General features: G+C 41.6%; 1 protein-coding gene across 5 annotated transcripts in view; it reads right to left on the bottom strand.

Annotated features, from left to right (window-relative positions):
- FGGY (FGGY carbohydrate kinase domain containing) overlaps positions 1-14,795 on the bottom strand; it is a 430,315-nt gene that overhangs the window by 346,934 nt on the left and 68,586 nt on the right. For all 5 annotated transcript variants that reach the window (XM_060089872.1, XM_060089875.1, XM_060089874.1 and 2 more), the window contains one exon: positions 7,429-7,517. In XM_060089872.1, coding sequence (XP_059945855.1) covers positions 7,429-7,517 — 89 coding nt within the window. The remainder of the gene's footprint in view (positions 1-7,428; positions 7,518-14,795) is intronic.

Below are 14,795 nucleotides of genomic sequence, written 5' to 3'. Positions count from 1 at the left end.
AATTGTCCTAAGTGTGATAACAGCACGGTGGTTACACAGGAGAAGGACAGTACTCTTGGGGCTCACACTGCAGAATTCATGAGGAAAGAAGGTGGTATCTGCAATTCATTTATAAATGCTTCAGCAAAATAAACACATGTATGCATGTCAGAGATAGAACACTTCTGAGCACAATGTAATGAAAACGTTAATTGATTAATTATAGGTCTGGGGTCCCCAACCCCTCGGGCCACGGACCGCTACTGAGCTCCGCCTCCCGTCAGATCAGCGGCGGCATTAGATTCTCAGAGGAGCGCGAACCCTACTGTGAACTGCACATGCGAGGGATCTAGGTTGAATGCTCCTTATGAGAATCTAATGCCTGGTGATATGAGGTGGAGCTGAGGCAGTGATGCTAGCGCTGGGGAGCGGCTGTAAATACAGATCATCATCAGCAGAGAGGTTTGACTGCACAGAGACCATAATAAATCAACTGCTTGCAGACTCATATCAAAACCCTACCAGTAAGTGGCAAGTGAAAACAAGCTCAGGGCTCCCACTGATTCTGCATTATGGTGAGTTGTATAATTACTTCATTATATATTACAATGTAATAATAATAGAAATAAAGCGCACAACAAACACAATGCACTTGAATCATCCCAAAACCACCCCCCAACAACCCCGGTCCATGGAAAAATTGTCTTCCATGAAACAGGTCCCTGATGCCAAAAAGGCTGGAGACCGCTGATGTAGGTAAAGATATGGTGTTCCATATACCATTCTCTCAACTTTTCTGTAGCTTTAAATTTTTTTCAAAAATAACACCTTGGGGAAAATAGTAAAATGAACAAACAAAAACATGAATTCTCACCAATATTTAAGAAAACACTGAAATCCAATATAAATATTAGTAGTTGACATAAATAGGCAATCAATACATGTAATACTAATAGATACAATAATTGACATTAATTGACATAAATTAATAAAACAAGTGGTTGATAAATATAAGAAAAGGTAACTGCATTTAATAATAAAAATGCACATTAAAATAAGAGATCATTTTAAGCCTAAAAACTTGGCAAAACTAACACAGACATTATACAGACATAAGATAGAATATTATACGGGTATCAAAAACATGTTTTCAGATAATATTTGATATGGGAAATACAATAATACATAGAGTAAAAAAATAAATTGTATAAAGTAGATTTATAATTTAAAAAATGAGATACAGTAATGAGTCATTAAATAATGATACTTTTTTTTTTTTTTTTTTTTTTTTTTTTTTTTTGCGGTATGCGGGCCTCTCACTGCTGTGGCCTCCCCCGTTGCGGAGCACAGGCTCCGGACGCGCAGGCTCCGGACGCGCAGGCTCAGCGGCCATGGCTCACGGGCCCAGCCGCTCCGCGGCATATGGGATCCTCCCAGACCGGGGCACGAACCCGTATCCCCTGCATCGGCAGGCGGACTCTCAACCACTTGCGCCACCAGGGAGGCCCCAATGATACTATTTTTGAGATCCTGGAGATTAAATTTGGAAAATGACTATAGATCTGGATCAATAACCTGCCATAATCTTCTCCTGACAGATTAGCAAATAACCATAAGAAAAATAACAGAATAGTAATATCCCTTATAAACCCCACACATAGAGAACCATGAAAATCAGGAAAATAATTGCTATTTTAAAAGGACTAAAATTTTTTAAATTCTTTAAAATATTTAAAATTTTAGAATTTTAGAGAATTTAAAATTCTCTAAAATATTTAAAATTCTAAAGAACATAAATTCACCTCAAAGTAGAAAACAGAATATTTACTGACAACTTTCACAGAATTGTACATTGTAGTTGGGGGGGAGTAATATATCATATACAAAATGTAAGGAAAAATAAACCTGAGATTCTAGAAACTCAGCCCTGTTTCCCCATATGCCATAGAAAACTCAGAAATTCTAACATATAACTTCTAAAACAAACTAACCAAACTGTCTCTTGTGCATAAGGAACTTGGTAATCAATTTTTTTTCGTCCAAAGCAATAAAAATAAATCAACTGAGAATAGACAAATCTTCTATAAAAATAATTCAAAATAACGTATGTAGATAACTCCATCTTTAAGGAACTGAAGCATAACTCCCTACTCCTAGTGTTGGCTGTGCATGGTGATTTCCTTCCAAAAATACAAGATAGAAAGAGGAAAGGAGTAACTTTACAGAGGAGAAACCTGAAAAACAATACCTCAGCCAGATAATTAAGATCAACATCAACAGTGATGACATGCTGCTAGTATGTACCCTTGATATGATATGACATGATGAGAATGGTATTAAACAGAAAATGGCAGCGTAGTCTTCCTCCCAAAAACATACTACCCATGCCTCATCATGAGAAAAACATCAGACAAATTCCATTAGAGGGACATGCTATAATATATATGACCACGCTTCAAAACCGTCAAGGTCATCAGAAACAAACTTGAGAAACTGTCACAGCCAAGAAGAGACTAAGGAGATATGACTAAATGTATATGGTATCCTGGATAGGATCTTGGCCATTAGGTAAAAACTAAAGAAATATAATTAAGTATGGAATTTAGTTAATAATAATATATCAACATCAGTTCATCAATTGTTGACAAATGTATCACACAAACATAAGATGTTAATAATAGGGAAAACTAGGTGTCAAGTAAATGGGAACTCTCGTACTATCTTGACAACTTTTCTGTAAATCTAAAACTAGGTTTAAAATAAAGTCTATTTGAAGCTATAACTAAATTTCAAAGGACATACTTTTAGATAATTTACAGAATATTGCCAACCCTTGATAATCTAGGAAAAATTGCTCTCAGACCCCAATGTTAGAGGGAGTTCTTCTCCTGAACAGCAGTTGGGTTCTTATGTGTTCACTCAGTTAATCTTGATTATGTTCTCACCTTTTCTTTGGCCACTAGGAAGCTTGGAAACAAATCAATTAGTAATTATGATGAACCATATAGTTTCTATGAAGCTCTTGGCTTTATCTTATTCTATTAATATTTCAATCCGTTGTGACTTTTTAATATTCTTATCACTGTTTTTATCTTCTATTATCAGTCACCTCAAATCTCTTTAGAGGGAGGATTTATACATATGAATGTGTTTTTGTCTGATTATACAACATTTTATTATTCAAATTTCTGACTTCACACTTCTCATGTTACCAAAATTCTGGACAGTTATCCACTAAAGGCTAGGACGTGGCAAATTACTAAAACGTTGAGCTTTAGTTCTTGAATTGCAAAATGGTGATACCACCACCTGTTTTAACTGATGGTTGGGAGGACTAATGGGGTTCACATTTGTTAAAAAGTTAGCACAGATATAGAGAATGCACTCAATAAATGATGATGATGATGATTATATAAATTATTATTTTTTAAAAATAGCAATAATTATTTTCATCAATATACTGAAAAGAATGGAGCTGAATTACAAATTAATCATAGGCCAAAGTGGTGATTTTCTCAGTGACCCAGAAAAACAAGAGTAGCTGCCATATTTTAGAAGATAAGAACAATAAATAAAGTGGGGGTGGGGAGGGGAAAGCAGGAGAAGAGAGAAAAACAGATAAGAGGAGGAGGAGGACGACTTCTTACACACTGTCACTGCCAAAAACAAGTCTGAAGGCTTAAGACAAGGTGAAATCTGATCACTTTTTTAGCCATGGCTCCACTAGAATAATAAAAAGAAAAAAAGAAAGGGAAAAAAACCACCCTCTAGCCTTTTTGGCACCCATTTCCCCAAAGCCTCCCAAAACAATCACAATAAGAGCCAGATAAACACCAAATCTGAACCTCTCCTTGGCCCAGAGGATGCCAAGTTCATGTTCCACTGTCCAGAGTTTTTTTTGGCATTCATACATTCAAACTCAGACCCTCATCTTTCTTATTCTAGAAGATGGAAAGACAATGGGGATTTTTCATTAAAAGAACTGTGAATTGTTTAAATACTATGTGCTACACATTTTATCCACAGTACTTCTAACCTTGACAGGACGGCCAGATGAGGACCTGAATTTGGGCGGGGGTGGGGGAGGGGGAGGGGGGTAATTTACTCCAGCTTCTCACAGACAGTACATAGCAGAGACATTGAACCCAGGTCAGTCTGACTACAAGGATTTCCTTCTTTCCGCTAGGCCAGAAGCTTAATGCAAAGACTCCCTGCCAAAATCGATAGAGTAAGGAAACTAAATAAAATAGCTAGGGCTTCCCTGGTGGTGCAGTGGTTAAGAATCCACCTGCTGATGTAGGGGACACGGGTTCAAGCCCTGGTCCGGAAAGATCCCACATGCTGCGGAGCAACTAAGCCCATGTGCCACAACTACTGAGCCTGCGCTCTAGAGCCCGCAAGCCACAACTACTGAAGCCTGCACGCCTAGAGCCCGTGCTCTGCAACAAGAGAAGCCACCCAATGAGAAGCCCAAGCACCACAACAAAGAGTAGCCCCCTCTCGCCACAACAAGAGAAAAGCCCGCATGCAGCAACAAAAACCCAACGCAGCCAAAAATAAATAAATAAATGTATAGAAAAATAAAATAGCTAATTCCTTCAAAAACTTTCTCAGCGCTGTGTTGGAAGTTCTTCTGTCACCTCACTCAGTCAGTCCATACAATAGAGTAAGTATTGTCATTACCCCAATTATATTTATAATTGAGAAAGCTCTGAGATTACTTGTTTCGCCTGATCATGCAGGTTGAAATAGAGAAGAAAGAATGAAGAGATTGAGGAAACAACAAAAAAGAAAGACAGATGTAAGAGAGAGGTGTGCCTGGGAGAGGGCAACCATCTTTACAAGAGGAACTTGGTGCCTGGTGCCCAAGGTCCACAGACTCAGCTCTCCAGGAGAGCGAAGCTGGAAGGGAAGCCTCTGAAGGTGCTGGCGAGTAGGGGCAAGGGTCGGGGAGGGGACTGCAAATACATGCTCGGGAAAGTAGAATGAGGCATGAGTGTCTCAGCCAATAAAAAATGGCAGGGATGACTGGACAGTCAATAAATCATTTCTGAGCACTAAACTTTCTGCTTCCTCAGGATTTCAGATTGTCACGGGTGGGCAATGGAAGCACGTTCTGATAGGCTAATGAGAAGCTGTCCAAATCCATCCGACCTTTCAAAATACGTCCAATCCTTCACATGTATGGACCACCTTACATATTACTTTCAAGTATACACTGTTAGGCAATGTTGTCCCATCTTACCTGACCATATAACCACCTGGGGCACTTGTTAATCACACAAATTCCCAGGTATCCCATAGGGATTCTGATTCGGTAGGCTTGAAACTGGAAGCCCTGAGGATCTGGGCTTTGAATAAATGATTCGGCTGATTTCTATAATCAGGCTAGTTAGGTATCACGATCTCCATTTTATAGATAAGGAAAGTGAGATTCAAAGAAGGTAAGGCCACTCCCAAGGTCACCAAACTCTTGTGTGGCAGAATTGAGGATAAGTCATGTTGTAACTCCACAGTGGATAAGCAAGGCAATGCATTTAAATCTATCTGAGCCAGAGCTAGCTTCAAAAAGCTGGCTTCTTGGTGTCTTAATATGGCATTAGACACTTGGAAATGGGGGTGTAGACTATCTAGCACCATCAGAAAAAAACAGGGAGGACATCAATGAGCTGGATTGATTAACATCCAAGGAAAAAGAGAAGGAAAATCAAGGCCCTCCTCCATCTGTAGTTCTTCTGCTTTTGAGTTCTCAAGGCTTGTGGGCCAATGGATTGTTACCGATACCCACACTAGTAGCACTGCTTTGACTCCTAGGTCTATTTGGCTAAAATAATCAAAACATTTCCTTCACTACTGAACAAAGATAGGGAAAAAAACTAGAGAAAGGTCCTTCCAGAAATAACTCTGGACAACTAATATCACACCAAAAGAGGAATGTCCCGATGAGATCTTCACCCAAACAACCCCCTCCCCATTGAGGATAACAATATAATGGTGACTAATTGCACCTTCTGGGTTAAAGTTCAGACCACTCCTCCAGAGCCCTCTCCCCAGAGAGGGATGAGTACCTGAGGTTTACTGAGGCCATTTTTTTTTTTTTGCGGTACGTGGGCCTCTCACTGTTGCGGCCTCTCCCGTTGCGGAGCACAGGCTCCGGATGCGCAGGCCCAGCTGCCATGGCTCACAGGCCCAGCCACTCTGCAGCACGTGGGATCTTCCCGGACCGGGGCATGAACCTGTGTCCCCTGCATCGGCAGGCAGACTCTCAACCACTGCGCCACCAGGGAAGCCCACTGAGGCCATTTTAATATGCATGTGAATCCCCTCCACCCTAGCATTTCATTAGTGGGAGGGGAAAATAATCAACAAGATGAATGATGTGCTTGTGAAATACATCTTCTACTATCTCCTTTCTGGAAGCCCCTGCTGCCAAATGAACTATCACACTCTCATCAACTCTCTACAAGGAAAATCCAAATCATACAAAATGAGACAGACAGAAAGAGCATGGGGAAAATGGTACTCCCATTCCCAGCTTCTCGTGAGTTTAAATAAAAGGGAAAATAGGGAGGATTTAGCACTCTCTAAGAGAGATGACTTTAAGATCTACCTAAATATATACATACTCATGCAGGTTTATCGGTCCTCTGGGAAATGATCCCCTTTCTCATGTGCAATTCTAAATCATTTCCAAGATAAGAAGACCCCTCCCTGCCCTACTGCCCCCTCCCCTTGTGCATCCCCTGAAATCTGAGGTCAAGATGACAACAGGTTTGCATGCTTTGAGAGTACATGTCCAATCTGTCCATATATATGCACATCTGTGCACACATCCACTGTAGCAGCCACAATCACACTCCATGAGTATTTTTAAAAATTGTCTCTGACGTGTAGCACATAACTTATTTATAATATTTGTCATTTCTTGAGAAATACTGTTGACTTCAACATACATACTTCTACACTCTGGGATGATTCAGGTACACTGATATAAAAAGCAAAATAGCTTCATTAACACACCCTTCTAGTTAAAGTTAAAATCACCTTCCTTGAAAAACATAACTCTTGCCTTAATTTTAGGGGCCAAAAAATGTTTCTTTTATTCATCATGTAAAAAGTGCCTTTGGAAAAATAGTCACATTTCACAATGGACTATTCACGTCTCCTTTAAATGTGTCCAATTTTAATGAATGGTCTTCACCTTGGATACCCACATTCCAGGCCTCAGAGGAACAATGGTGTTTGGGCATGTGCAGTGGAGGTGGAAGATGGATTCAAGATGTTTCAAGTACGCAAAATCACATGCAGATGTACAAACAGTACATCCAGTCAAAGCGAGTTAAGAAATCAATATACACACACACACACACACACACACACACACACACACACACACAGACACCCGAGAATGGATGAACACAAATAAAATCCAACTCGTAATTAACATACCGTGCTGTGACACCTGTTGCCTTCCACGATAAGAAGTCTGGGAGATCAAAGAAATGTCCCGCCTTATCCCAGCAAGTCTCTCTCAAGTTCTGCCAAATTAAATACATATTAGAATCAATTATGGGCTATTTTTTCTCCCCCTCTCCTCTTTCAATAATGTTTCAAAATTTTCAAAACAAAAGCATAGCCAACAATGCCCAATAAAACATCTGTTCAGGGGCTGGGAATGGTGAGTAATATAAAAGCAGTACTATACAGGAAAGAAAAATTGGCAATTATTGATCCTTCCAAAAATGACTATAATTTCCCTTTTACTCCTCTTTGCCAACCTGGAGCAGGAGGAAGTACATTCTGCAAGGGTATGCAATCCATCTTCCCAGTGAAGGGCAAGAGGATACTCTTCAAGACATATAAAAAGATTTCAAAGCTGAACAGCTGTGAAATGGGGAGAAAAACCACACTAAGAAATTACCCGATGAAATGCAATGTGTCCTGCCATGAAAAAGTCTCCCCAGGCTAACTGGTTCCAAAGGCAACAGGAATGATAGTCCCTGTCCACAAAGAATTTCCAATCTAAGCCAGAGAGAATGGTATGGAATCAAGCTATTCTTATAACTTTTTTAAACATTTGTTGCTTCCAATTTCTTCCACACTGCCAATGTGGTCAGATTATTTTTTCCTGCCACTGGGCTTTTTCCTTCCTCTGCCACCTCTGTCCAGAACAATCCTTCCTCACCCACCACCCTGTTGCTCTGCCCACTTTGGTTAACCCAATCCATCCTTCCCTGGGGAGGTCTTACAGGATCTCCTCCTCAGGTGAGGTCTGGCTGTCATATAACCCATATCACCCCGCAAGTATTTGTATAATGTCCTTCTCTTCTGCTAGATTGTAAGCTCAATGATGTCAAGGACCTTGTCAGTTTTATGCACCATAATATCCCACAACTGTCTTTCTCCTCCCTGGCACAGGACTGGACCCTTAGCTGTGAGGTAGAAATCACATGACTCCAGTCCCCCTGACACACTTAACTGGACTAGGGGTGGACATGTGACCTAACTGGGCCAATCAGATTCCTTCTCCCAGGAATTGAGAATCAGGATCCAGATGGAGTCATTTAACTTCTGCCTTTGAGTGGAATTGGAGGTGAGATAAACTTGGAAACTGTGAAGTGGCCATTTTTTTGCCAAGGACCTGGAGAAGTAGGACTTCATAAAGAGAAGAGCAATACAGACAGAAGCAGCAGCAAGAAAGGTTTCCTACCACCCAGGCAACTCTCCATGTCCTGGTTTCAATTATTCCCTCCCCAAGAGGCTACAACAAAAAGGAATGTATCCTAAGTACATGGGTATCTTTGGGAACCTAAAGGCAACAAGACAGAAGATCCAAAAGAGACATATTCTAGTATCTGCTATCAGGTGACACATAGCAGACATTCGATAAATATGCACTGAACAACTAGACAAACTGCTCAGTTTCACCTTCCAATCTCACTCAGGTGAGAGGCGCTTCAGAGTTTACAAAGGGTTTCCACATGTGTTACCTCCTTAGAACAACACAAAAGTCCTGAGTGCTGTTCTATTTTATAGACATACAACTATTCTTTATCTATATTTGCCCTCAAATTCTATGAGTTCTTCCTGTTTTCTCTTCCCCTATCACCACTCTGTGAACACAGACATCCACGCACAGCAGAGAAACTGAATATTAACCCAGGAACAGGGTCCCATTAAAACAATAATAACATCAAAAGGGCTCAGACGTAAAAGGCAGTGTTAAGCCCATTTTCTGTTGTTGTTGGTTGTTTATTTTAAATTCCTAAGCATTTGGGTGAGCGCTTACATCTAGAAAGGGCTAAACTTTCCTTTGAATACCCATACGTCTTAATGTTAAACAAAGCAACACTTAAAGTTGACTAAATATGCCAAACGTAGCTCTGAACTAGCAGTATCTTTATATGTTAATAGATCAGTCAGAAAATGGTAGCCTTTGAAACTATGAGTCAAGCTACTAGTATGTCTTCTGGGTAGTCCCCCAAATCTCTTTCCATGTGCTCTGTGGTTTCGGTGATCAGTTCTCAGGGAGAAAAGGCATTCTCATTCTAAAGACTTCAGAAATCCAAGGCCAATCAGAAATAAACCACGAAACCACTGCAGCAACGATCAGTGCTACCAGTCAAAGCCAAGCAGTCTTCCTCAACTCAGAAAATAACTGCTTCTGTTAGATCCTGTATACAGTCATTACAGACCTTGCAAAATAAGAGCTTTCAGCCTGTAGCCACGCAGACAGCCTCTGTGGACAATGGAACCCAGGCAGAATGTCTCAGAGGCAGCATCAGGCCTCTGGCCAGGAAGAGACACATCAGGGGCAGGAGGGACAAAGCGGCCTGGCGGCGCCATCTTTTCTTGAAACAACGCGGCTTCACTGAGCAAAGCCAGAGACCCTGGCTAAAACTCTCCATAGAATGAGTGACCAGAAATGGCATCATATTAGGAGTGTGAGGCATCCTTAAAAATGCATGTGGTCCTGGGGGAGAAGACAGCAGTAGTATTCCCTGCCTTCTCCACAAAAGCAAAGTCTGCAGCTTAGTCAGCAAAGGAGAGGGGGAAAGCATTTGCCTGGATGAGAGGGAAGCCCGATCCCTTACTTGAAGTCTCCAGAAGCCCAATCCCTTACTTGGAGATGCTGACACTACCTACAAGGTTCCCATGGTGTTCTTAGGTTGGGCTACATGATTCACAAGTGCTTAGTCATCAAATGCCAGATTGGCCAAGGGCCTATGAGCCCCCGTGGATGAATTCTTAATCCAGTTCTATGAGAAAATCTCTCCTTTCCTGCCTCTCCCCAACCCGCAGAGTCCCAGCCAAGGGCCTCAATCTTATGGAATTAATTCTATCCTTGGAACCACTGGGCCTGCATCAGGCACAGCGACTGTCCTCTTAGATTCTTCCACAGCTTACAACAGTGCCCCCATGTTCCTCATCTCATTGGATTCTCAGGATGGTTCAGAGGTTGTAGGTGATACACAACAGTCTGCATGTGAAGGATGCAGAAACTGAGGTTTGGATGACAAGGCCTTAACCCAAAGCCACATGGGGCTTCCCACTCTAAAGTGAGTGTTCCTTCCTTCCCAGGCCAGAGTCACCACCCTGAGGCTCCCAGATCTAGCAGAGCTGTGGGTTTTGGCCTTTTGAAAGCATCATGATGGAAGGTATTACCATTCTTTACAGAAAGAAGAAAGACATTTTTTCTTTTTTTTTTTTTTTTTTTTTTTTGCGGTACGCAGGCCTCTCACTGTTGTGGCCTCTCCCATTGCGGAGCACAGGCTCCGGATGCGCAGGCTCAGCGGCCATGGCTCACGGGCCCAGCTGCTCTGCGGCATGTGGGATCCTCCGGGACCGGGGCACGAACCCGCGTCCCCTGCATCGGCAGGCGGACTCTCAACCACTGAGCCACCAGGGAAGCCCTCTAATGTTTTATTAAACTTCAGAGATTTCACTTTCAATCCTGGGCAACTCACTTAACTTCTACATCCCTCATAACAACCTCCATGCACAAATGGTACACGGGCTAGAGCAAACACAGAGCAGGTCCCCAACACAAGCCAACTTTAGGCGCATCTCGTAATGTGGGTGATGAATCCAGTTCAAACTAGGAGCTCTCTGTGCCGAAGGAGTTAAGCCTCTCCTCCAGTTACCAAGCAACTAACAAAAAGTAGTCTTTTCAAGAAAAAAAAAAGAAATCAGCAGTGATTGGGGTGTATGACTTGGCAATAAAGGCTTTTGCATTCCAATAACAATCCTTTGAGCTAAGCAATCCCTCAGGCTTGAAAGCCACCAAAGAGAACAAATCTCTTTTTTAATCATCTATTACTTCATAAAACCACACTCAAAGCACACACAGCTGCGGGTCTTGGCAGAGGGCGGAGGTGGAGTAAGTGTATCTGAGGTTCAAGGCCAGGCAGCAGCCACTCCACCAGCCTGGGGCAGAGAGATGGAGCTTTCTCCCTTTCCTTCTCACTGCCATGTCCAGGGAGGCAGTGAGGTCTCTGCTGGCTTCTAGATGCCAAGGGAACTTGGGGGTAAAATGAAGCAGACACTGCAATGCATGTTGGGAGACGCGAGGGTCTAGGAGCAGCATGGGAAAGGAGGGATGACCAATTAAAAAAGGATCAACTAAGTATTTGGTTATGACTTGCAGTGGGAGTCTATCTGGGCTCCCTGCTGTGTGCAGTGAATGACAGGGAAGCACAGAGCTCCCTAATTTCCTCCTAGTAAATGGTCCTGCCAGAATATCCCAAATACTCATGATATTGTTTTCCAGCACAAGGGCCCTTAAAAAAGCAAAACCTTATCCTCACTCTATATTCAAGACTGAGAATTAGGGCACAGGCTGATGGCCCAGAAAGGAGAGATGTTTCGGGAAGAAACTTAATCCTCAACTTCATTCTTTAAAAAAAAAAAAAAAATGATGCTGAAAACATGGACTGGGTCATAATCCCCAGACAGAAACTTCCCAGAATGAATGAAATAACTGTGTTTCATACTCCCATCCACAGAGAAAAAGACCAAACACTGGAGATATTTTAAGTCAGACAGATACGCTGAAAGGTTTGTGCTACCAGTGACATCTTTCTAAAAAATTAAAACTTACCATGACGTTTCTTTGTTTAAAATGGTTCGACAGTTCCTTGCGGCCTAGAATCACATTTTTTCTCCTTGGCATGGCTCTCAGGACACATAACTTAGCTCCAACTTGGCCATTATTTGTTATGACTCCTTCTTGGCTCACTGCCCATAATCCCTGTCTTCATCACTCCCCACCCTGATCTCACCTCGTTTCTTTCTCTTCCCCAAACGCACCGTACTCTGTCATATCTCCCTGACTCTGTTGAGGCTGATGCCTCTACTTGGATTGACTTTCCCATCTTCTCTCATGATCAAACTTCTACCTTCGATTTTCAAATGCAGCTCAAATATCACCTTTTCAGTGAATCCCTCCATCCCTTGCCGTGCCCTTATTATATATATTTACGTGCCTAAGTCCATCTCAAAATTTCAAACTCCTGGAGGGCAAAAAGCCGCTAACTCTTTTAAATGCAGAAAGTTTCAGGAGGTATAAAGAAACTTAAAGTCAAACTCTTTTAAAGTAAAATTACAATGAAGCTGTAGAAAGATGTGTGCAAAGGAAATGGTAATTAATAAGATGATGTATGATGATAATGTAATGAGCCTGATACCAAGGTTTGGTGAGTCAGCCTCATAACTTTCTCATAATATTTTTTGTGTGGCCATATATCTGCCTCTAATGAGTAATCACAAACAGGGTTCAGAGAAGGGAAAGGGCTTTGGGGCCTGGGTGGCCAAAAAAGACTTCATGGAGGATAGATTTGAGCTGAAGCCTAAAGGTCAAGCAGAATCAATATTTATGCTACTGCTGAGAATGACACCCAAAAAACAAAACTCTAAAATGACAAGGTACATCACCCCCTTTAGAGAAGGTTTTGTTTAACTGTACCTGCACAGAATTTATTTATAAAATGAAAGAATCCCATTGTATAATTTAAATTATTAAATTTTCAAGAACTGGATACATATATGCATCTTCCCCCCACACCTCCCCTAGAGCTCTACTGTTCTACAGAAAGGTAAATTTATAATCCACACTAGAGCAGATTTTCCAACCATAAAAATGTTATCATTTGCATGAAAACGGATCGTATTCTGCAAAGCTGACTTTGCCCAGGAATGTGATACACCACATGCATTAGGAAAACAAGGCTTTGGTATGTGGGCCCTAAGAACTTTGGAGTCAGGCAGACCTGAGTTTGATTACTGTCCTCACCACTTCCCAGCTGTGTAGCTTTAGGCAAATTAATTTCTCTAAGCCCCAGTTTCCTCAAACGCCACATTACTAGCATCTACCTCAAAGGACGTTGGGAGGGTTAAACGAAATAATGTGGAGTGCCGGATAAGTCAACGGATTTCACTCTGATTACTACTGCAGAGCTTCACGTGTTTCAAAGCGCTTTGACATGCATGATCTCATCTGACCTGTATAAATTCTTTAAGGCAAAGAATAGGGGAAAGGTAAGAAATTATAAACCTCACCTTTCAGGTTAAGAAAATAAAACCCAGAAAGGGATCACAACTGTCCCAAGGTTACACAACACATAGGTGGAAAGACAGACTAAAATGTAGATCTCTAGTGCCCAGCCCAGTGCTAGTTCAGGGGTCTGCCTCCCTAAAGCACAATAAAATGCAGAAGGAGGAAAGAAGGATGCCATGGTAACCTAGATAACACAGTTCCTAGTGGGCGGTGGAAGGGAGGGTTCTAAGAGAAAAGAGGGCTTTGGACTGGGTAAGGTCTTGGAACAGAGGTGAAATAAAGTGGGAGACTTGGACAAACAGAGAAGTGAGGAGGTCTTCCTTACCACTTCCGTCTCTTGGATCCCTTCATGCCCTTCTCATCACTGCTATTCTATCTCCTTCCTGAGCTCCTTTTCCTTAGTTTCCCTTTAAATGCAGATAGATATTCTTGACTCATCCTAATGCTCTTCTCACTTTTCACATGCTTCCTGGACAATTTTAATTATTCCCAAGGTTCCAACCAACTACTAGTTGAGTAACATGAATGACCTCAAACTCTAAACTCTCCTGAGACACGTCTTCTGGATGCGCCACTGCACCTCTAACTCGACACGTCCATAACAGCATCTGTTATTTTCCCCAAATGTTTTCCTCCTCCTTGGTTTTCTATGTCAGGGGATCCAGTTACCCTAGGAGTCATCTTCTCCTTCTCTCTCATTGCTTACATCCCATCATCCTTCTAATTTAAACTCCCAATTAATCCATGAAGAGGTTCCCACCTCTTCACCCCCCTGTATTAGTCAGGGTTCTCCAAAGAAACAGAACCAATAGGAGACTACATATATATATCTTATGTAATATATATATATACCTTATATATAAAATATATATCTTATAATATGTATATCTTATGTATCCTATATATATATCTCCTTCATATATATGACATCTGTGTACATTTGTATATTTCTTCGTATATGTATATTTATTATCAGGATTGGCTCACACGATTATAGAAGCTGAGAAGTCCCAAGATCTGCAGTTGGAGACCCAGGGGTTCCAATCTGAGTCCAAAGGCCTGAGAACCACGAGAACTGATGGCGTAATTTCTAGTCCAAAGGCCAACAGGCTCAAGACCCAAGAAGAGCCAAGGTTTCAGTCAAAGACAGGAAAAGACCAATTTCCAGCTCAAGGCAGTCAGGTAGGAGGAGTTCCCTCTTTCTCAGCCTTTTTATTCTATTCAGGTCTTCAATTGATCAGATGGGGCTCACCCACATTAG

This window comes from Mesoplodon densirostris, chromosome 2, assembly GCF_025265405.1.
Source record: "Mesoplodon densirostris isolate mMesDen1 chromosome 2, mMesDen1 primary haplotype, whole genome shotgun sequence".
In the NCBI taxonomy this organism is placed as follows: Eukaryota; Metazoa; Chordata; class Mammalia; order Artiodactyla; family Ziphiidae; genus Mesoplodon; species Mesoplodon densirostris.
Note: the sequence above shows the minus strand (reverse complement) of the source record. Positions and strands in the feature narration are given on the sequence as shown.